The 25032-nt window shown below is 40.1% G+C and overlaps 1 protein-coding gene across 1 annotated transcript; it reads left to right on the forward strand.

Moving 5' to 3' along the window:
- The first annotated feature begins 1036 nt into the window (after positions 1 to 1036).
- LOC109372729 (antigen WC1.1-like) lies at positions 1037 to 25032 on the forward strand. The gene is made up of 7 exons (XM_019626154.1): positions 1037 to 1154; positions 1910 to 2212; positions 15012 to 15320; positions 15407 to 15724; positions 23106 to 23198; positions 23276 to 23590; positions 24710 to 25032. The coding sequence occupies exons 1-7, from the start codon at positions 1037 to 1039 to the stop codon at positions 25030 to 25032; spliced, it is 1779 nt and encodes a 592-aa protein (XP_019481699.1).

Consider the following 25032-nt stretch of genomic DNA (forward strand, 5'->3'; position numbering starts at 1 on the left):
ATCATAGGACGTCTTCCTTCTTCTACTACGTCCTTTACCTCCTTCCTGTTTATCTTTATTTCCTTCCTAGAATAGATCTCCCCAGGTGGTATTGACTGAATTGTGCCCCTCCAAAATTCATATTTTGATGTCCTGGCCCCCCAAATGACTGTCTTTGGAGACGAAGTCTTTGGGAGAAAATTAAAGTTAAATGAGGTCATAGGGGTGGGGCCCTAATTCAATAAATAGGACTGGTGGTCTTATCAGATGGGAAAAAGAGAGAGACATTTCTCTCTTCCTCTCTCCCTGTGCACAAGTAGTGAGAAAGCCATGTGAGCACACAGTGAGATGAGAGTGGCCTGCAAGCCAAGAGAATAGGTCTCAGATAAAAATTGCCTTGCTAGCACCTTCATCTTGGACTTCCCAGACTTCAGAACTATGAGAAAATAAATACATTTCTGTTGTTTAAGCCACACAGTCTTATGGTATTGTGTTGTGATGGCCTGCCTGAGCAGACCAATGCACCAGCATTCTTTTCACATTCAGCATCTTTCCAGACATCACCGTCTTTGGTGCATCACTTCTGTTTTCCAGAGTGGAAGCATATGGAGCCAGGCATAGACCTGAGCAGTGTATGGATACCCCAGGGACAGAGTCCTGATTAGATAATAAAAAAAATTTCTCATTGTGATGACCCCAATTCAAAGTCAATGGAGATGATTCTAGGGTCTCAGGAAACTCACTTCTCTGTTCTTGACAGGAAAGCAGGAACCTAGGTTATTAAATGAGAAACAAATATGACAAGAGAGGTAGTTTGGGTCTCAGTTCCAGGTAGGACCAAGGTCACAGAATTAGTCCCTCAAGAAGAAGTTTTATTTTGATGAAGCAGTTAAGCCACTCATATAAAGCTCAGCTTGTCCACTCTGCTATTTCCTGACTCTGGAAGGAACCCCTAAATTAGTTACATATTGCTGTGCAACAAGTTACTGCTAAACTTGGTAGTTTAAAATAGTAAACGTCTAGTATCTCATAGTTTCTGTGGGACAGAAATCTGGGCATGGCTTATCTGGGCCCTGTAACTCATGATCTCTCACAAGGCGACAATCATCTTAGGGTTCAACTGGGGGTCCAACTTATTCACCTGGTGATTGGCAGTATTGAGGCCTTGGTGGACAGTTTGATTAAGAGCCTCAGTGTGTTGCTGGCTGTTGGCTGGAGGCCTCCCTCACTTCCTTGCCATGTGAGCCTCTCCATAAGCAGCTCCCATTATAGCAGCTGGCTTAATCAGAGCAAGACAGTTCAACAAGAAAGAAACTAGTCTTCTTGAACCCTAAACTCTTAAGTGACATCTCATCATTTTTGCCAAATTCCATGTATTAGATGTATGTTACTAGGTTCAGCCCACATTCAACTGTGGGGGAGATTATATAAGGGTGTGAATACCAGGAGGCAGGAATAACCAGGACATTTTAGAGACCGTTAAACACAGCTCTCTGTTTCAAAGCTAGATGAGAGTGCTCCCAATGGGACAGAAGAGAGGGAAGATTCCTCCACTAGCCCCATGGGCCATGAACTATAACTGAGAGGGTAAAGCTGGGCCCCTACCAGCCTCAGGCATATCTACTGGGATGGCTGCATCCAGAGTCCTCTGAAGGCCTGTCTTCAGTGGTGTGCCTGGAGCTGGGTCCTACTAGCTTGTGGGAAATAATTGTGTGCATCTCTTTCCAACTCCATGTTTAGTGATGCCACATTGGTAGCTTTTTTTTTGGGGGGGTGGGATATTTACACTGCAGAAATCAATAAATGCTATACATCAGGGATTTTTTTTTACCCCAGAGAACTCATTTTTAAATACTTACCAGCATGCTACTGCATGGCCTTTAAAAATCTCTCCTGTGTCCTGTGTTCTGTGTCTGTGTCTCTCTTGCAGTGGTGGAGCTGAGGCTGAAGAATGGAGGCCACCGCTGTGAGGGGAGAGTGGAAGTGAAGCAGGAAGGAATATGGGGCACAGTGGGTGATTACAGCTGGTCCTTGAAGAATGCAGCTGTGGTGTGCAGACAGCTGGAATGTGGAGATGCTGTTGACACTTCCAGAAAGCCTCCTCTTGAATCAGGGGCTGGGCTCACTTTGTTGTTTTCTTGTAAAGGGACAGAATCAACTGTTAAAGACTGTCATCATTATTTTCGTTTGTACAACAGTAGGTATATCTGGAATGCTGGAGTAGTCTGCTCAGGTAAGGCCTGTCTGGTCTGGCAGGGGATCTCAGCAGGAATAACCTCAGTCTCATTCCCAGAATAACTGAGAATATGGGATCACAGCCTTTAGAGCATACTTGGGTGAAGATCAGTCACACACTGATTCCTAAAGTATTAGGTACTCGAGGGAGCATAAGGGCTTGCTTGGCCATGCACAGTAAAGGGTCCAGACCTATGAATCACTGGACCCTTCATCTCTGTGGTGTGTCATGAGAGGTAGGGAGGTGGGGTCAAAAGTTTTATATAAGTACATGTGCTGAGTTGTAGCTGTATGAACTAGTTTCATCATGGTAGCTATTTGTATTCTTTCATGAGGTGGTGAGGTGCATCCACAAAAGAGGTCATGGGAGAGGCACAGGAAAACAAAGCTCGTTATTCTCACAAGTCCTAGAGAGACAGAGTCACTTAATGCCACAAGGGGACCACATGGAAAAAATGCCAAGAAAGCGGACTCAACCATGGAGGTGGAGAGCCAAGAGAGAGAGTGAAGACCCATGAATAAATAAATTATATTGGGGGTCAGGGTGGCATACACAAGCAAAAGGCATAAGGGGAATTCGTTGTTGTGTTTGAATGGGACTAGGTCACAGTCAGGAAAGGGCAAGTAGCGGAACTTGTGGCAGGGGTCAGCCTTATCACATTGGTGCACCTGGTTACTGGGCTGGGCGCTCACAGCCTGTTTGTGGGGATGTTGAGGCAGAGGGAAAATATGAAGTTTTAAAATTCACAATACAGTAGCTGGAGCAAAGCAAGTACTAGACAGTGAGGCCAAGAGAGCCTGAAGTGGCACATACGAGGTTCAATACTGTCTAAGTGTATTTGACCTATGCCAAAGTGGAGGCAGTGAAGACAGCAATGAAACTAGAATATAAATGGGTGGTCTCAGTATTTGCCAGAGATATTTCCAATTGTTATCAGAATGGTTCATGAAATGTCCAAGACACTAACACCATCAGAACAGCTAACTTGGGGAAGATATGATCAGATATCACAGTGAATTCCCTAAGGTATGTGATTGGGTGTCAGATAAGGGCCATCTCATCTGATGGGATGGTGAAACAGGTGGAGACCTGAGTACATTTGCAATAGGTCCTTAGCCACCCAACAGACTGACCTCATAGCCAACCAACTCTTGTTATACATGGGGAAGATCACTGGCAAAGGGGTCTTTTTTGAACTCACCTTCAGCAGATCATTGATGATGCTAATTGGGGCCCTAAAACAAAACAAAACAAAACAATTATTTTAATTTAAAGCTATTTTATTGCGGTATGATTGACATATGAAAAGATATACATATTTCATGTATACAACTTGATGACTTTCAAGATAAGCATGTCTGTGAAGCCATTACCACAATATATGCCATAAATCTATCATCTTAAAATTCTCTTTCATTATTATTATTATTAAAATAATAATTTCTTTCTGTTTATATCTTGATTTTAAATTGTCTATATTTTACCTTTCAATTGAAAAACATTTAAATTTATTGAGGTGACAATGGCTGGTAAAATTAAATAAGTTTCAAGTGTATAATTCTATAATACATCTTCTACATATCACATTGTGTGTTCACCACCCAGAGTCAGTTGTCTTTCCATCACCACATATTTGACCCCCTTTACCCTCTTCTACTATCTTCCTCCCCTTTTACCCTCTGATAATCACTAAACTGTTGTCTGTGTCTATGAGTTTCTGTTTATTTGTATGTATTGTTCCTTTGTTGCTTTCAGTTTTATATCCCACATATGAGTGAAGTCATATGGTTCTTGACTTTTTCTGTCTGACTTATTTAGCTTATAATAATAATCTGAAGATCCATCCATATTGTCACAAATGGCACTGCTTCATCTTTTCTTATGGCAGAGTAGTATTCCATTGTGTATATATACCACATCTTCTTTATCCAATCATCTGTTGAAGGACATTTCAGTTGTTTCTATGTTTTGGCCACCATAAATAAAGCTGCAATGAACATCAGAATACATATATCTTTACAGATAAATGTTTTCAGGTTTTCTGGGTATATACCCAGGAGAGGGATTGCTGGGTCATATGGTAATTCTATTCTTAAATTTTTGAGGTACCTCCTCACTGCCTTCCGTGTTGGTTGCACCAATCTATATTCCCATCAACAGTGTATGAGGGTTCCTTTTTCTCCACATCCTCTCCAACACTTGTTATTATTTGTCTTGCTGATGATAGCTATTCTAACAGGTGCGAGGTGATATCTCATTGTGGTTTTGATTTGCGTTTCCCTAATAGCTAGTGAAGTTGGGCATCTTTTCATATATCTGTTGGCTGTTGGTCTGTTTTCTTGGGAGAAGTGTCTGTTCATGTCCTTACCCATTTTTTAATTGGATTGTTTGTCTTTTAGTTGTTGAGTTGTATGAGTTTCTTACATTGTTTTTTTTAATAAAGATTTTATTGGGAGATTGGGGGGAGGGAAACAGAGTTGGGGAATCGGGGAAGGGTAACAGGCAGGTAGACACATTGCTGTATTTTTTTTGTTGTTGTTCTTCAGCCTAGTTGTGGAGGACATCGCTTCACTGGCCCATGTTGGTATCATCATTGTGCTCTTCCCGGGTGAGACAATTGTTCGCTGGTCATTGGTAGACCACTCAAAGCAGCTCTCGGCAGCTCACACCGGCTGCCGGTCACTCACGCTGGCTGCCAGCCACTCATGTAGCTCACGGCAGCCCACTGCAGCCCCGCTGCAGCCTATACTGTTGCCGGCGACTCACAGCAGCCCAGCTCCAGGTCGAGCTGTTGTTCATCATCTTAGCTGTAGAGGGCGAGCGTCACTGGCCCTCAATGTGGGATCCAAACTGCAGCCTTGCTGCTCAGAGCTGGTGCTCCCAAGCGAGCTCTTAACCAGCTGAGCCACTTGGCCAGCCCATCTTACATATTTTTGATATTGGCCCCTTATCAGAGGTGTTGTTTGCAAGTACCTTCTCCCATTCGGTTGGTTGACTCTTTGTTTTGTTGGTGGCTTCTTTTGCTGTTCCGAAGCCTTTTAGTTTAACACAGTCCCTTTCATTTATTTTAGCTTTTACTTCTCTTGCCTTTGAGGTCAAATTAATAAAATCCTCTTTGAACCCAAGGTCCATAAATTTAGTACCTATGCTTTCTTTTATGCAGTTAATTGTTTAGGTGTTATTTTTAAGTCTTTCATCCATTTTGAGTTAATTTTGGTACATGGTGACAGAAAGCATTCTAGTTTCATTCTTTTGCATGTGGCTTTTCAATTTGGCCAGCACCATTTACTGAAGAGGATTTCTTTCCTCCATTGTAAGTTTTTGGCTCATTTGTTAAAAATTATCTGTCCAGTTCCGGCTGAGTGGCGCATTGTTTAAGAGCTGGCTTGGGACGCCAGAGGGCCCCGGTTCGGATCCCACATATGAGGGCCAGTGACACTGCCCTCTACAGTTAAGATNGGTTCGGATCCCACATATGAGGGCCAGTGACACTGCCCTCTACAGTTAAGATGCTGAACAACAGCTCAACCTGGAGCTGGGCTGCCGTGAGTCGCCTGTGATGGCAGGAGGGTTGCCATGGGCTACCGTGTATAGCCAGCAGCCAGCGTGAGCAGCCAGCAGCCACTGTGAGCAGCCATCCAGAATCCGGCGACTGATCTGCCTCGCCTGGGAAGAGTGCAATGATGGGCCAGTGAAGCAACGTCCTCCACAACTAGAATGAAGAACAAAAAAACAAAGGATAGCAACTTGTCTGTTCCCCTTCCCCCAATTCCCCAATAAAAATCTTAAAAAAAAATTATCTGTCCATCTTTATGTGGGTTTATTTTTGGGTTTTCAACTCGATTTCATTGGTCTGTGTGTCTGTTTTTCTGCCAATACCATGCTATTTTGATTATTGTTGCTGTGGTGTACAAGCTGAAATCAGGGAGTGTGATACTTCCAGCCATATTCTTGTTTCTTAGAATAGCTTTGGCTATTCAGGGTCTTTTGTGATTCCATACACATCGGATGATTTTTTGCTCTGTATCTTTAAAAAATGCCATTGAGATTTTGATGGAGATTGCATTAAACCTGTATATTGCTTTGAATAATATGGCCATTTTAACTATGTTGATTCTTCCAATTTATAAACATGGAATGTCTTTCCATTTCTTTGTGTCTTCTTCAATTTCTTTTAAAAATGTCTTATAGTTCTCTGTGATAGGTCCTTCACATCTTTTGTTAAGTTTATTCCTAGGTATTTTATTGTTTTTGTTGCAATTGCAAAAGAATTGTGTTTTTCATTTATTTTTCTAAATTTCATTGTTAGTGTATAGGAATGCAATGGATTTTTGCGCATTGGTTTCTGTACCTGGCAATTTTACTGTATTCGTTTATTGTTTCTAATAGCTTTTTGGTGGAGTCTTTAGGGTGTTCAATATATAGCATTATGTCATCTTCAACAAGTGATAATTTAGCTTCTTTATTCCCAATTTGGATGCCTTTATTTCTTTCTTTTGCCTGATTGCTCTGGCTAGGACTTCCACGACTACAATTGAATAACAGTGGTGATAGGAGAAAAGTCTGTGTTGCTCCTGACCATTGAGGAAAGGCTTCAGTTTTTCACCCTGAATTATTATATAAACTGAGGGTTTGTCATATATGGCCTCTATTATGTTATGGTATTTTCCTTCTATACCCATTTTATGAAGTGTTTTAATCATAAATGATGTTGTATCTTGTCAAATGCTTTTTCTGCATCTATCGATATAATCATGATTCTTATCTTTTATTTTGTTTATGTGGTATATCACATTGACCAATTAGCAAGGATGTTGAACCTTCCTTGTGCCCCTGGGATGAACCCCACTTGATCATGATGTATAATCTTTCAATGCATTGTTGTCTTCGGTTTGCTAGAATTTTTACATCTGTATTTTTCAGAAATGTTGTTCTGTCATTTTTGTGTGTGTGTGTGATCTTTACTAGGTTTTGGTACCAGGGTAATGTTAGCCTCATAAGACGAATTAGGAATCATTGCCTCTTCAATTTCTTGGAAGAGTTTGAGGAGAACAGGTGTTAGATATTCTTTGAATATTTTGTAGAATTCACCAGTGAAGCCATCTGGTCCTGGACTTTTGCTTTTTGAAGGTTTTGGGTGACTGATTCAATTCTCTTACTGTTGATCAGTCTATTTAGATTTTCCAGTTCTTCATGATTCAGCTTAAGAAGGCAATATGTTTCTAAAAACTTGCCTATTTCTTCTAGGTTATTGAATTTGGTAGCATATATTTCTTCATAGTATTCTTGTATGATCCTTTGTATTTCTGTGGTAAGCGTGGTAACTTCCCCTCTTTGATTTCTGATTTTGTTTATTTGTGCCTTTCTTCATTTTATCTTGGTGAGTTTAGCCAAGGGTTTGTCAATTTTATTAATCTTTTCAAAGAACCAGCTCTTTGTTGCATTAATTTTTTTCTATTGTCTTTTTGTTCTCCATTTCATTTAGTTCTGCTCTGATTTTTATTATTTCCCTCCTTCTGCTGACTTTGGATTTCATTTATTTTCTTTTTATAGTTCTATACATTGTAATGTGGGGTTGTTTAGCTGAGATTTTTCTTCTTTTTTGAGACAGACCCATAATGATAAAAATTTCTCTCTTATTTCCTGCTTTCACTGCATCCCAATAATTTTTTTTAAAAATATTTTTATTGGGGAAATTGGGGGAAGGGGAACAGACAAGTTGCTGTCCTTTTTTTGTTTTTCAGTCTAGTTGTGGAGGACATTGCTTCACTGGTCCAAGTTGGCACCATCATTGCGCTCTTCCCAGGCGAGGCAGATCAGTCGCCGGCTTCTGGATGGCCGCTCACTGCGGCTGCTGGCCGCTCACGCTGGCTGCTGGCTACACATCATAGCCCATGGCAACCCACTGCCACAGGGCTGCAGCCCACGCCTTTGCCGGGGGACTCACGGCAGCCCAGCTCCAGGTTGAGCCGTTGTTCAGCCTCTTAGCTGTAGAGGGCAGTGTCACTGGCCCTCATATGTGGGATCCGAACCAGGGCCCTCTGGCATCCCAAGCCAGTTCTTAACCAACGCGCCACTCGGCCGGCCTGCATCCCAATAATTTTGATAGGATGATTTTCATTGTTTTATTTCTATGTATTTTTCGATATCTCTTCTATTTTTTTGACCCAGTCATTCTTTCAACGCATGTTGTTTAATATCCACATATTTGTGGTTTTTCCTGCTTTCTTTTTGCAGTTGATGTCTAATTTCAAAGCCATGTGATCCCAGAATATGCTTGGTATGATTTCAATCTTCTTAAATTTGAGGATAGTTTTATGTCCCAATATATGGTCTATCCTTGAGAATGTTCCATGTACACTAGAAAAGAATGTATAGCCTGATGTTCCAGGATGAAGTGCTCTATAAATGTCATTTATATCAAATATTTCATCTAAAGTGTCATTTAGGGCTGATATTTCCTTATTTATTTTCTGCTTTGATGATCTATCCATAGCTGTCAAAGATGTATTTAGGTCCCCTACTATAATTGTGTATTGGTCAATGACTCCCTTTAGTTCTGTTAGTAGTTGCTTTGTATATTTTGGTGCTCCCTGACTGGAGACATAAATATTGATAAGTGTTTATGTCTCCTTCTTGTATAGTCCCCTTTATCATCATGAAATGTCCATCTTTGTTTCTTGTTATCTTTTTTATCTTGAAGTCTGTTTTATCTGATATAAGTATGGTTACACCCCCTTTTCTTTGGATACCATTTGCTTGGAGTATCGATTTCACCCTTTCACTTTGAGCCTATATTTGTCTTTGTAGCTGAGATTTATCTCTTGGAGGCAGCATGATGGGGTATAGTTTTTTGATCCAATCTGCTACTCTGTGCTTTTTTATTGGTGAGTTCAGTCTGTTTACATTTAGGGTGATTATTGATATATGAAGATTTTTAAAAAATCCATTTTGCCTTTTGTTTTCTGGTATTTCAGTGTCTCCATTGTTTCTTTGCCTTTTTGTTGCTGTTTGTTATTTTATTGTGATGGTATTCTATGATTATTTCCCTCTGTTTCTTCATTTTTTATATTATATAGCTCAGTTCTGGATTAGTTTTGAGTGGCTACCATTATGTTTTTATAGAAGAAAGGTTCATATATACAGTAGTCCTTTTTCTTCAGCATGCTTCTCATCTCCATTCTCCTTTTCAGATTCAGACCTTTACTCTCTCTCTTTTTATGTGTTCGTTGTCTCAAGTTATCCCTCTTTATGCTGTGAGTTGATTTCTGAGTTGCATTAGCAACATTAGCAAGCTATCTATTTCTTCTGGGGTTTTTTTTTTAGTTTTTTTTTTTAGCTGAGCCATCCTGCCACCTGTTGGCAGCTCAGCGGCTGCTCAGCTCGGCCAGAACTCGAACCGCTGTTGCTCAAAACTCAAACTCTTGAGCAAGCTCTTAACCAACTGAGCCACTCGGCCGGCCCTGTTTTTTCTTTTATAAAAAAATGTTTTTTATCTTCTTTACCCTTTATGTTATGTTTAAACGTATAGTGCTCTATTTTGTGTAGGGGTTTCCATTTCCTGCTTCTGTCTGTCTGTTTGTAATATGGCTCGTGGTTTTGTATTATTTTGGTTTTTTTTTTTCCAGGTAAAATAGCCTCATTCAGTATTTCCTGTAATGCAGGTTGTGTGTTAGAAAATTCCCTCAGCTTCTGTATGTCTGGAAAGGCCTTTATTCCTCCTTCATATCTAAAGGATATCTTTGCTTGATATAATAGCCTTGGCTGATAATGTCTCTCTTTCAATATTTTGAATATCTGATTCCTTCCACTCTCTCCTGGCTTGTAGAGTTTCTACTGAAAAGTCTGATGATGGTCTAATGGGCTTTCCCTTACAGGTTACTGATTTTTCCCCCTGGCTTCCTTGAGAATTCTTTCTTTGTCATTAATTTTTGACAGCTTCAATACAGTGTATCTTGGAGAAGACCTGTTGGGATTGAGGTAATTAGGTGTTCTGTTTGCTTCTTGGATGAAGAATCCAGTTCTTTCTACAAGTTTGGGAAGTTCTCATCGACTGTTTTTTGAATATACTTTCTGTTCCCTTCTCTTTTTCTTCTGGTGTACCCCTTATTTCTATGTTGCTCTTTCTCATGGAGTCAGGAAGTTCTTGTAGAGTTCTTTCATTTCTTTTAATTCTCAAGTCTCTCTCTTTTCCATCTGTATCATTTCCAGATTTTTATCTTTGATATTACTAATTCTTTCCTCCATCTTATCAGCTCTATTACCTAAGCTGGCTATTTCATTCTTCATTTCTTCGATTGAGTTCATCATCTCCAGAATTTCCTTTTGGTTTATATTTTTAGTTTCCATCTCTTTGGTCAAATATTCATTTTGTTCTTTGATTGTGTTTCTGATTTCATTAAACTGCCTATCTGTGTTTTCTAGCATCTCATTGATTTTTTTCAGTACTGCAATCTTGAATTCTCTGTTATTAAACCACACATTTCCATGACACTAAATTCATTTTCTGGAGAGTTTTCATTTTCTTTTTTTCTTTCTTTCTTTTTTTTAGCTAGGTCATCCTGCCACTGGTTGGCAGCTCAGCGGCAGCTCAACTTGGGCCGGGACTTGAACCGCTGTTGCTCAGAGCTCACACTCTAGAGCGAGCTCTTAACCAACTGAGCCACTCGGCCAGCTCGTTTTCATTTACTTTCTATGCTGCCTTGTTACCTTGGTTATTCATGGCAATTAATTAATTATTATTTCTCCTCCTGGGCATCTACAAGAGTGGGTTCTGCAGCAAGTTGATATGCAGAGGTCTTTCTTTTGCTTTCCAGTAGGTGACGGTGGAACACTTTATTTTCTCTCTCACTGTAGCCTTTTATATTCTCTTGCACTGTTCTGTTTTTTCATGCAATAAAAGGTGGGCTTCTCTCTGTAAGCATGTCGCCTGACTCTCAGGGCACCGCCTCCTTGGGAGGTTGTGGAGGGTGATCGAGTTCTGAGCTTCTCAAATCCCAGTGCTGTCCTGCAAACCAATGCAAACCCTGTGTGCCTCAGTGGCTCTGGTTGTTTCCTCAGGGATCTGCCCAGAACGGTGAGGGTAGGGTGGGCTGTGAAAGGTGGCTGGTGTATTTGTGGGTCCAAGCAATGGTTACTACCAGTCCACAGCTGTCTCGCCCCTACAGCACTTTTCCTATCACCAGAATTAGTCGTGCTATGTGTTTGGGGTTGGGGAATGTCTCTCCCATTCTCTAGGCTGTGGATATTCTGCTCTTTAATCTGATACTGCTACTGTTTCTTCTGGAGCCTGCTTCTAGCACTGAGAGTGTGGGAGTGGGGAGAGCTCTGGAAGGGTGAGGGGGTTAGTCGGCCATGCTCTGTGTCTTTGTTTTCTGCCTGGCAGTGAGGGCTTCAACCACAGTTCTCAGCTGTGTTCTCTGCCCCAAATGCTCAGTCATATTATATGCTGACCCCTTAAGCAGGATTGTGGGTCACAGAGGATGCCCTGCAGCCTGGATTCTTTCCTGTCCCAAGACTGCAGTGAGCTTCGGACTGCGTCCTGCTGCCTGTTGCACACATCTCTCCAGTTCCCCTTTCTTCCTCCCCTGCTCATCCAATTTGCTAAACTTCAGGTGATTCAATGCTTGGATCTCTCAGATGTGCTTGTGTGTTGCTTAAGTTATTTTTTGTTGAATTATATCTGTACAATTTGTTGTATCGCCCAGAGGAGATTTCAAGAAGCACTTCTCTTACCACCATTTCTGTGATGTAATCCCACCTATTTTAAATCGTGAAATCTATTTTGTGCACTATAAGTATGGCTACACCCACTTTTATCCGGATGCCATTTGCTTGAAGTATCATTTTCCATTCTTTCAATTTTGAGTTTATATTTGTCCTCGCAGTTGGATGTGTCTCCTGAAGGCAGCATATAAATGGGTTTTGTTTTTTGATTCAATTTGCTGCTCTGTGTCTTTTTGTTGGTGAATCCAGTTCATTTACATTTAGGATGATTATTGATATATGAGAATTTTCTATAGTCATTTTATCTTTTGCATTCTGGTAGCTCTGTCTCTTCATTGTTTCTTTTCCCTTGTGTTTCTGTCTATTATTTTAGTTTGGTGGTATTCTATACTTTTTTCTGCTTTCCTCTGTTTTATGGTATATATCTCAGGTCTAGGTTGTGTGTGTGTGTGTGTGTGTGTGTGTGTGTGTGTGTGTGCGCGCTTACCATTAAGTTTATGTAAAAGAAAGTTTCATATATAAAATAATCTTTTTTGCTTTGATTACATATTATCTCTATTCCCCTGTGCAAATTCAAACCATTATCCTCTTCCCTTTTATGTTTTTGTTATCTCAAATTACCCTTTTTTATGCTGTGAGTTGATTTCCAAATTGGAGTAGCTAGGGTCATCTTCTTTCTTTTAAAAATGTTTTTACCTCCTTTAACCTTTATATTATATTTAAGTGTATAATACCTGATTCAGAACAAGGGTTGCAATTTCCTGTTTCTGTCTGGCTATGAGTCGTCTTACTCATAGTTTTGTATCCTTTTGTCTTTTTGTTTCAGGTAGAATAACCTCCTTCAGTATTTCCTGTAATTCAGGTCTTGTGGTGGTAAATTACCTCAGTTTCTGTTTGTCTGGAAGAGTCTTTATTTCTCCTTCATATCTAAAAGATAACTTTGATGGGTATATTATTATTGGCTGGTGATTTTTCTCTCCCAAAAGTTTAAATACTTAGTTCTGCTCTCTTCTGGCTTGTAGGGTTTCTGCTGAAGAATCTGGGCTGCCTGTGTTGTAACTGTCTCTGTTCTTCCTCTTTCTCTCCTCCCCTATTCTCTCTGGTTCACCCACCTTCAGTTGTTTCAATGGGTGGATCTCTCAGATGTGTTTGTGTGTTGAGCAGGAAATCCTTTGTTGAATTATAGCTGTTCAACTTGTTGTAACTTCAAGGGGAGGGACCTGGAGGACCTCTCATGCCATCGTGCTGCTGATGAGCTATTCTGAATTATTTGTTCATTGACATCCATTTCTTTATGATCTGTTACTCTAGCATTATTATTTTCCTTTGATGGTGACATCTTTACCAGATTCTTCACGACCTGTGTAGGCTTGCATTGGTGTCTCTGTTTGAAGGAGAAGACATTTGTTCCACTCTTTACAGACTGTTTTTACAGGTAAAGATCTTCTGCTATATCCCTTGACTGATAGGACTGCCTGCAGGATCATGGTCTAGCAGAGCTGGAGTCTGGTCATGGTGCTGCTGGGTCAGCTGTGGTGTCTGTGGTCAGTGGGCCTGTTAGCAGGAGTATGCATTAGTGTAGCTCCTGCTGGGTTCCTGGGTGGGCAGGATTGCCTCCTGAGTGTGGTAGAATGGAGTTGGAGCTAGGTCACAGGGCTGCTTCAGTTCTATAGTCAGGTTCACATTTAGCCTTCCTGTTACCTGGGCGTGGCTCCTTCTGGGTGCCTGGGTGGACAGGACTGCCCCCAGGAGCATAGTGGTGCAGGTTTGGATTCAGGTGATGGAACTGCTTCTGCATTTAAGTTATGTCCACAGTTGCCAGACCTATTACTGAGGGCACGGATGGCTATGGGGTTCTTTGGTGGATGGTATTAGTGACAGCACCATGGATAAGGAGGGCTGGAGCCAAATCTACAGAAGGATGGAGCTGCTTCCAGGTCTGCAGCTGAGACCACAGGCAGAAGGCTGCCTCTGGGGCCTGGACCCGACTTCTCTTATTGGCCCTCCTCAGTCTTTGGCTCCACTAGGGTTTTGCAACCTCTCATCTGGATCACAAATCTTCCACAAGGGCACTAGTGTGGATGGATGTCTGGTAAATCAGTGTTTCTGTGGGAAAGCAAATATTGGAGACTTTTTATTCTGCCATCTCAATGATGTCAGGTAGGAATACAGACATCCCCAAGATGATAGGATAAAAATCAGTTACCATCACCCCTTAGCATTTGCTAAGATTCTTGTATCTCAGAAGAAAACCTCTAGTAGGAAGTGATCAGAAAACTCAGCTGTCTTGTAAACTCCCCATGAGAACTCACTCTCTCTCAAGTTTATTGACAAATCCTAGGGTTTCAATACGAGATGGCTAGGACCACCCCACGTCACCCCCACCCTGTTATGACTCTCTGAGCTTTCTTAACATCCAGACTTATCTTTCCCGTTTAGATTCCCTAAGATATTCTTGGAATTTTTTGCCATCAAAAATTATCAGAAAAATAAAATGTGAAACCATAAAAGTGAATGTTACAATGTCTATATTTTAAATATTGTGCCATCAGTCTGTCTATAGGTTGACATGTATTCATGGATACAGCCATCATAACTTTCCCTACTCTCAGTAATTTGAGGATTTTTTTCTTGAGAGAGACGTTGATCAAAATTTGAGCCCCAAATATCTCAGGATGGCTTTCTAGCTGTTTGTAACTGGTAGGGCTCTAACTTTTCATAGCCTGTGTTCCTGTGTTAGATCTTTTCTTCATACCTCTTCACTGAAGTTTGAATCCTTATGTATTGTGCAGTTTCCTTTGGCCATGTAGATCCTAGTTCCCTAGATGAGGACTTCATTTCTCTAACCAACCCCAAAATACATGTTTTTGGTATTTAGCCATTACAAATGATCCGTCTTCAGAAACTCACTCATGGAGGTCCCGTTCTGACACTGACTATGAAATCTTCTCTCTATTTCCCATTACTGGGAAAAGGAAAACGATAACACCACTGTTTATGACATGCTACTTCTAGTTGCCAACCTGTGATCATGAACACTTACTTGTTTTTTTTTTCCTTTTTCTTTTAGGATTTGTGCGTCTGGTTGGAGGGGATGGACCCTGCTCAGGACGAGTAGAAGTGCATTCTGGAGGAGACTGGACTCCAGTGTCTAACAGAAACTTTACGTTCCCCACTGCCCAGGTCATCTGTGCAGAGCTGCAATGCGGCAAAGCTGTGTCTGTCCAGGTGGATGTGCCCTTCAGAAAGTCAGATGGACGGGTCTGGGATAAAGAGTTCAGGTGTGAAGGAGAAGAGACAAGCCTCTGGTTCTGCCCTAGTGTGCCCTGTCTAGGAGTCCCTTGCCAGCACAGTGGCACTGTTCAAGTTGTGTGTTCAGGTGAGATGTAGAGCAGGACTTTAACTTCCCTGCATACTCTGTTGGGAAAACGTGAGGTTTTGTTAAAATCCTCTCTTGTCCACCAGCATACACAGAAGTCCGGCTCATGAAAAATGGCACCTCTCAGTGTGAGGGACAAGTGGAGATAAAGATTTCTGGAGAATGGAGAATGCTCTGTGCTTCCCACTGGTCTATGGCCAATGCCAATGTTGTCTGTCATCAGCTCGGTTGTGGAGTTGCCATCTCTACCCCAAAAGGAGCATGCTTTGTGGAAGGAGGTGATCAGATCTGGAAAGCCCAATTTCACTGTTCAGGAGCTGAGTCCTTCTTATGGAATTGCCCTATGACTGCCCTGGGCATTTCTGACTGTACCAATGGAAACACAGCCTCTGTGATCTGCTCAGGTAAGAAAGAGGAAGGGTAACTGATATTTAGGATGTACCTTGAGAGAAATGTTCCTAAGAGCAGAAAGTGTAAAAAAACTGTCTTCAGAAGTAAGATATTTTATGGTGAAACATAGTTCTTCTCATTGTTCATTCATTTTTTAAGTCAAGGCAAGAAGTAATAAGAGGAATAATATTTTTTTAAATAAACAATATTATTTAAGTATAATCACAGATAACAATTTATGAGCAATAAGTGTATACCTTGGTCATACCTCAACTCAGATTAATAAAGAGAAGATTATAGCACCCAGCCCAGAAAGTCAGCTTTTTATCCCACCAATCACTCTACCTTTTCTCCTCTACAAAGAATAGGTCCTGAAAAAACTAGAAGAAGAAGAATAAACCAACTCCAAAATTAATAGAAGGAAGGAAATAACAATGTCAGAGCACATATAAATGAAAAGGAAACTAAAAAGAACAAAGAAAAGATCAATGAGAACTGACTCTGGGTGGTGAACACACAATGTGATATATAGATGATGCATTACAGAATTATACAACTGTATCCTATGTAACTTTATTAACCATTGTCACCCCAATAAACTTTAATTAAGAAAAAAATCGGGCCGGCCGAGTGGCGCGATGGTTAAGAACTGGCTTGGGACGCCAGAGGGCCCCGGTTCGGATCCCACATATGAGGGCCAGTGACACTGCCCTCTACAGCTAAGATGCTAAACAACAGCTCAACCTGGAGCTGGGCTGCCATGACTCGCCGGCTAAGCTGCAGCCCCTGCTGCAGTGGGTTGTCATAGGCTACCGTGTGTAGCCAGCAGCCAGCGTGAGTCCAGAAGCCGGAGACTGATCTGCCTCACCAGGGAAGAGCGCAAAGATGGTGCCAACTTGGGCCAGTGAAGCAACGTCCTCCACAACTAGACTGAAGAACAAAACAACAGCAACTTATCTGTTCCCCTTCCCCCAATTTCCCAGCACTGTTCCCATTCCCCCAATTCCCCCCCCAAAAAAAATTAAAAAAAAAATCAATGAAATTTAGAGCTGATTAAAAAAAAGATAACCAAAATAGAAAAACTTTTAGGTGGACTAAGAAACAAAGAGAAACAAATAAACAAAATCAGAAATGAAAGAGGAGACGTTACAACTGATACCACAGAAATACAAAGGATCATGAGACTACAATAAAAAATTATATGCTAACAAATTGGGTATCCTGGAACTAATGGATAAGTTGTTAGAAACATGGAATCTACCAAGACTGAACTAAGAAATAGACCAAGAAACAGAAAATCTAGAGACTAGTAAGAAGTAAGGAGGTTCAATCAATTCTCAAAACGCTTCCAACATAGAAAAGTCCAGGGGAGATGGTTTTACTTGTGAATTTTATCAGACAAAGAAGAATTAATACCAATTGTTTTTATTAATTTCCAAAAATAGAAGAGGAGGAAACACTTTCAAATTTATCTTACGAGGCCAGCATTACCCTGATTCCAAAGCCAGATAATGACACTAAAAGGAAAAAGAAAACTATAGACAAATATCCCTGGTGAATATAGATGCAAAAATTTTCAACAAAATATTAGCAAACTGAATTCATCAACACATTCAAATTATCGTGTACCGTGACCAAATGAGATTTATTCCTGGGATGCAAGGATGGTTGCACCAAATGTGATGCATTACATTAATACAGTGAAATATTAAAAAAACAAATGACCATCCCCATAGATGTAGAAAAAGCCTTTGACAAAATACAACATTCTTTCATCATGAAACCCTCAACAAATTGGATATAGAAGAAACATATCTCAACAGAAAAAGGGCCAAATGCACAGCTAGTATTATACTCAAGTGTGAACAGTTGAAAGCTTTTCTTGTAAGAACAGAAAAACTACAAGTGTGCCCACTCTCACCACTCTTATTCAACATAGTACTGGAAGTTCTAGCTAGAGAAACCAGGCAAGATAAAGAAATAAAAGGCATCCAAATTGGATAAAGTAAAATTGCCATTATTTGCAAGTGATATGATCTTATATGTAGAATATCCTGACACTACTGAAAAGCAGAAATAATCAACAAATTCAATAAAGCTGCAGGATATAAAATCAACTTACAGAAATTAGTTGCAAACATCTGAAAAACAAATAAATAAAATGATCCCATTCACAATAGCATAAAAAAGGTTAAAATAAATTTAAACAAGGAAGTGAAAGATCTGTACAATGAAAACTGCTAGACTTTGCTGAAAGAAATTGAAGAAGACCCAAACAAATGGAAAGATATCATGTGTTTATTAATCAGAAAAATTAATATTGTAAAAATGTCCATACCATCCAAAGGCATCTACACATGCAATGCAATCTCTATGAAAATTCCAATGGCATTTTTTCACAGAAATAGAAAAAGAATCCTAAAATTTGTATAGAATCATGAAGACCCCAATTAGCCAAAGCAATCCTGAGTAAGAAGAACAAAGGTAGGTGCATTACTCTTCCTAATTTCAAAGTATATTACAAAGCTATAGTAATCAAAATAGCATTATATTGTTATAAAAATAGGCATATAGATCAATGGAACAGAATAGAGGGCCCAGAAATAAACCCATGCACATATGGTTAATTAATTTATTGGGTTGTCGGAAAAGTCATGATACATTTTTGCAATGAAAAACATAGAAAAAATACATCATGACTTTTCTGATAACCAAGTACAATAAAGGATCCAAGAATATATAATGTGGAAAGGATAGTCTCTTCAATATATGGTGTTGGACACATGCTAAAGAATGAAACTGAATCCTTACTGAACCTCATACACAAATCAACTCAAATGGATTAAAGATTTGCATGTGAGATCCGAACCATAAAAGTCCTAGAATAGAACACAGGGTGTAAAGTCCTTGATGTTAGTCTTGGCAACGATTTTTTGGATTTGACACCAAATGCAAGGAACAAAAGCAAAAATAAACACGTGGGACTGCATCAAACTAAAATGCTTCTATACAGCAAAGGAAACTGTCACCAAATAGAAAGACAACCTCTGGAATGGGAGATGATTGACAAGTGGCAAATAAGGGGGAAAAAAGATACTCAATATGACTAATTATTAAGAAAATTTAAATTAAAGTATGAGGTCTGACAATTAAGTTTGCGAACTTATTGCAATGACATTTCTAACTTTTTTTGATATCAGAGGGATTATTCATTATGAATTTGTACTAACTGGACAAACAGTTAACCGAGTTCACTACTTCTTGGAAGTGCTGAAAAAGCTGCGTGAAAAAGTTAGATGCAAACGACCTGAACTTTTTGTCAACAATTCATGGCTCTTGCATCACAACAATGCACCAGCTATTGTATGATTTTATTAAATTCTAGAAAACATAAAAGTAATCTATTTTGATAGAAAGCAGATCAATGTTTGCCTGGGTCTGGGTTCGTCGGTGTTGCTATTAACGGCAGTATCCATAGGACTAATTTTTGGGATCTGGTACTCGGCATTCTAACTTTGGAGGCCGGTTCATAAGTACTTATCCTTTTCGCAGCTCTTAAAATTGACTTCTTAAATAGGGGTATTTAATTGCCTGAAAATTATACCTCAGTAGAGTTGATTTTACTGTTGGTCTTTTGTTTGTTTCTAGCTTGATTATATTTGGCGCAAAACATTTTCAATAATTTCAGTCCTCTGAAAAATTTTTGGATATTACATTTTGTATAACAGGTGATCAGTTTTGGTAAATGACCTGTAGGCCCTTGGAGTAATGTATATTCTGTGATTTTGAGGTGCATATTTATTGTCACGCAATTCAAATATTCTAAATATTTACTGACTGGATTTGCTAGTTTGCTCCATCAGTTACTGAGATTGATAAAAGATGTTTTCTGGTTACTATTGCTGCATAACAAATTGCTTCAAAATTTGGTCCTTAAAGACAACAATTTATTTTTCAGTAATAGAAATACCTTTCCATTTTTCTCCAGGCTTCAATTAATTTTTTCTTATTTTCCTTTAGGTCTCTATGACCGGATTGTTCCAACTCCACCGGTTTTTTCCCAAGGGTCTTTTTGGGCTCCTCAGCTTCCTCCCTGTTCTTTGTTCCCAAAACCAAGTTACAATGTTTAAGTGGCCTTCCAGGTTTGGGCCATTAAAGATAAAGATGCTATGAACATGCATGTACACATCCTTTTGAAGACAAACATTTTCATTTGTCTTTAGTAAATATTTAATAACATGGTAAGTGTAAGTGTTCTGGTTACTCTTGCTGCATAATTAACACCCTACCCCCCCCCCCCCCAATTATCAGTTTAAAACTCTTTTTTGTTTTGCTCATGATTTCCTTAGTCAGGAATTTAGGAAGGGCTCAGCTGGCAGTTCTTTTGGGATATCTAATGAGGTTGCAGGGGCTAATGTCTGAAGACTCAGCTGGGCTGGGAATCCAAGATGGTTTACCAACATCGCTGGTAGCTGGACGTTCAGCTGGTTGTTGTCCAGAGCTCCTGCATGTGACAGTCTCTCCAGCATATGGTCTTCACAGGGAGACTTTCCCTAAAGCAAATGTTCTAAGTGAATTCAGGGGAGGCTGCACGGCTTTTCTGACTGGGTGTTGAAACTCAGGTGGTGTTAACTTGACTGTGTTCTATTGCTTAAAAGCAATTCATGATGGTCAACTGAGATTCAAGGAAAGGAGCCATAGATGCCACCTCTCAACTAATGCAGTATGAAAGATTTTGTGGATATGTTTAAAAACCACCACAGATATACTAAATATCCCATTGTGATTGTCAATTTTTAAATTTCTACTTTTAGTTCTGTCAGTTGTGGGTTTATGTAACTAGGACTTAGTATATATGTGTGTTAAACCTTTCAGCATGTCTTTATGTTTTTTTCATATTTTCAATTTTTTGTCTTTCTATGCTTCTGTTTGTATAATTTTTCTGGTCTTCCATTGCTATTTCAGTCTTGTGCTTATCTAATGTGCTGTTACATTCATCTTTGGAGTTCATATTTCAAATATTGGCTTTTCAGCTCTAGAATTTTTATTTGATTCTTAGTTGTCATTTCTTTGCCATAATACTATCTTGTTGTTTAATTCTTTGAGTATTTCAACCATGGTAACATAAACTCCCTGTCAGGTAACTCCAATAGCTGGGTGCCCTGTACATTTCTTTGAATCCCTTTTTATTCTCTTGGTTTTCCTCAAATCTCTCTTCTTTTATGCCTGTGTATTTTGGATTGAAAGACATTGTAGATAAAAAATTGTAGAATGCCTTCAGAAAGCTATTTATTTTGCTTCCTCCAGGAACCTGAGTTAGGGGTGGATCACCTGATTTAAAAGGAAGTGAAGTGATTAGAAGTTGGGCAGCCATCCTGTAAGGAATGGTCTATTTTTAGTTCACGCTTTCATCTACGGTACAAAGGTTCTGGTTAACAAGGTTTGTCCTCTGTGGCCCACTGTGAATTACACTTTGTGTTCCCCAAGCCCTGCGAGTCTGGCAAAATATCTGCTGAGCTTTTCAGAGTGTCTGTTATAACCTCTGAATTGACAAAGTCCTCAGGGAGTAAGTGGCTCAGCTCTGCACTTTACCTCTCTCTGTGAGCCTGGCTTCAAAAATCCTCACCGCCTCAGTAGCTCTACACTTTCAAACACTATTGATATAGTCCCACCTTTGTAAACTCACTCTTAGTGCAATGCTTAGCTTAAAACAGAAATTTTGTTTCCATAGCTTGCCTATTATGAAAATGCTGCAATGAACTTAGGTGTACATGCATCTTTATGAATAAGTGTTTTCAAATTTTTTAGGTAGATTACCCAGAAGAGGGATTACTGAGTCATAGAGTGGATCTATTCTTAAGTTTTTGAGGAAACTCCATATTGTTTTCCAAAGTGGTTGCACCAATTTGCATTCCAATCAGCAGTGTGTGAGGGTTCTCTTTCTACATATTCACTCCAACACTTATTTTTTATCTTATTGATAATAGCCATTCTAACAGGTGTGAGGTGGTTTTCATTGTAGTTTTGATTTGTGCTTCCATTTTGTAACTAGTAATGTTGAGCACCTTGGCATATATCTGTTGGCTATCTGTATATCTTCCTTGGACAATAGTTTATTCAGGTCCTCTGCCCATTTTTTTTTTTGAGTTTATTTATTTATTTATTTATTTATTTATTTTTTAAATTTATTTATTTATTGTTAGTTTCAGGTGTACAGAACAATGCAATAGTTACCCTTTTCACCCTCACAAAGTCTGCCCATTTTTAAGTCAGATTTTTGTTGTCATTGTTGAGTTGTATGAGTTCTTTATATATTTTGAATATTAACCCCTTTTTGGAATTATTATTTGCAAATATCTTCTTACATTTGGTGTGTTTCTTTTTTGTTTTGTTGACAATTTCTTTTGCTGTGCAAAACTCTACAGTTTGATGTAGTCCTATTCATATATTCTCTTTTAGTTCCCTTGCTTTTGGGGTTAAGTTCACAAAAATCTTCTCTGAGACCAGGGTCCATAAGTTTAGTGCCAATGTTTTCTTCTCTGTGTTTTATTGTTTCAGGTCTTACATTTAGGTCTTTAATCAATTTTGAGTTAGTTTATGTGTATGGTGTCAGATAGCAGTCTAGTTCATTCTTTTGCATGTAGCTTTCCAGTTTTCACAAACACCAATTTTTGAAGAGACTGCCTGTCTCCATGTATGTATTTTGCTCCTTTGTCAGATAGTAAAGACATGGAAACAGCCCAGGTGTTCTGCCTTGGATGACTGGAAAGAGAAGATATGGTACATATGCCTATTATGTAATAGAATACTACTAAGACACTAAAAAAAGATGAAATATTGCCATTTTGGAGAACATGGATGGATCTTGAGAGTATTATGCTAAGTACAGTAAGTCAGATGGAAAAAAATGAGAACTGTATGACTACACTCATATGTGGAATATAAAACAAAAACCAACAAATGAAGCAAGCAAGCAAGCAAGCAACCAACCAACCAAACAAACAAACAAACTCATAGATAAAATAGAATGGTGGTTACCAGAGGGGCAGGGGTTCAGGGGGAGGACCAAGAGGGTAAAAAAGGACAAGTACTTGGTAACAGAATAAGAATAGATTTCAGGTGACGAGCACACAATAGAGTAAACAAATATCGCATTTTAAAGTTTACATCTGAAATTTATATGATGTTATTAACCAGTTACCCCAATACACTTAATAAAAAACAAATCTTGGCATTGTTGGAAGCAGAACCCTCCATAAAGAAGGTGAACTCAAATTATGATCAAATTACTGTGTTACACAGCTTTCATCTCAGACCCCATCACTAGGTTACTATTCGTTTAATTCAGTTTCCTATTTTTCAACAGTACTAACCTGAGCACTGGTGTTTCTGTAGGAAACCAAAGCCAGGTGCTGCCCCAGTGTGATGACTCCATGTCTGAACCAGCAGGCTCTGCAGCCTCAGAGGAGAGAACTGTCAACTGCTCAGGTGAGGGGTCCCACAGGACCAGAAAGCCCTTCTCTCCCCCTGGTAAGAGCCCCACTGGCACGACTCTCTCTCCTCAGAGAGCAGACAGCTCCGTCTGGTGAACGGTGGTAATCGCTGTGCTGGCAGAGTGGAGATCCTTCACCAGGGCTCCTGGGGCACCATCTGTGATGACAGCTGGGACCTGAACGATGCCCACGTGGTGTGCAGACAGCTGGGCTGTGGAAACGCCCTCAATGCCACGGTCTCTGCTCACTTCGGGCAGGGATCAGAGCCCATCTGGCTGGATGACGTGAACTGCACGGGAAAGGAGTCCCACCTGTGGAAGTGCCCTTCCCGGGGCTGGGGGCGGCACAATTGCTGGCACAAGGACGACGCAGGGGTCATCTGCTCAGGTGTGTGCCGCACTTTGTCCCAGGCTGTGGGAGGAAGTGGGGGCTCTTGAGGATGGAGTCTGAGCCCTGAGCAGGTGTTGCTGAAAGGGCCAGAGGAGAAGGAAGCTTCCTTGCACAGGGCCTTCTTTCTAGCAGATTGGAAGATTGTGTTTTATTTGCTCCTGCAGCAGCTGAGGCTCTGTTCCTTCCTTCTCAGCAATACCGACTGGCAGAGCCATTTCCTACAGAGCTTCCGTGTGAAAGCAGGGCGTACTCTTCAGTTACCTATGGTAGTAAAATCTTGAGTCCCATTATACTTGTTTCCATTTGTTTCTGTAATGAATTACCACTTAATTGGTGGTTTAATACAACATATATTTATTATCTTGCAGTTCTATAGATTAGGTATCCAACACACATCTCACTGGGCTTATATGAGGGTGTCAGCAGGGCTGTATCCATTCTGGAGGCTCTGGAAAGAATTCGCTTCTTGTTTTTTCAAGCTCTAGAAATTGTACATTCCTTGGCATATAGCTGCTTCCTTAATCATCTGACAAGTAATGTCGCATATCCATTACCATTTTTCCATAGTCACATCTCTCTCTAACCAAAGCCAGGAAAGGTTTTCCTCGTTAAAGTGAGTGGGTCTAGGAGTGTGATTAGATTGGACTCACATGGTTAGTCCACACATCCCAGATTAACTTCATAATCCTTAATTATGTCTGGAAAGTCCTTAATTATGTCTGGAAAGTCCCTTTTGCCAATAAGGTAACATGTTCCCAGGTTCCAGAGAGTAGGGTGTAGACCTCTTTGGGGTCCATTATTCTGCCTACCACCCACTATCCACACTCCCTTTCACATACTCTGTCAGAAGTTCTGTCAGTAATCAAGATTCAGCTTTCCCTCTGTGCAGTGTCCAGGTTGGTGTTCCTCTCAGTTCATATTCTAATGCATCATTGTGGTGGAAATTGTCTATTTCAAAAATGAATAAAGTCAAGGAAAAGGGAGACAAATTTCAATCTTGCTGAGGTGTTTCCTCAGCAGAGTCAGCAATGAGTGTTCACAATCTCTGGAAAAGAAAAAACCCCAAAGCATTTTGTGGCATGCTCACTGTGCCTTCTTCCCCTCTTTCATTTTTAGAGTTCGTGGCCCTCAGGATGGTGAGCGATGACCAGGAGTGTGCTGGGTGGCTGGAAGTTTTCTACAATGGGACCTGGGGCAGTGTCTGCGACAGCCCCATGGAAGCCATGACCTTGTCCACCATCTGCAGACAGCTTGGCTGTGGGGACAGTGGGACCCTTAACTCTTCTGTTGGTTTTAGGGAAGGTTCTAGACCCCAGTGGGTGGATGGAATTCAGTGTCGGAAAACTGATATGTCTCTCTGGCAATGTCCTTCTGACCCTTGGAAAAACAGTTCATGCTCTTCAAAGGAGGAGGCTTATATCATGTGTGCAGGTGAATAA

This window comes from Hipposideros armiger, unplaced genomic scaffold, assembly GCF_001890085.2.
Source record: "Hipposideros armiger isolate ML-2016 unplaced genomic scaffold, ASM189008v1 scaffold_662, whole genome shotgun sequence".
Taxonomy (NCBI): domain Eukaryota; kingdom Metazoa; phylum Chordata; class Mammalia; order Chiroptera; family Hipposideridae; genus Hipposideros; species Hipposideros armiger.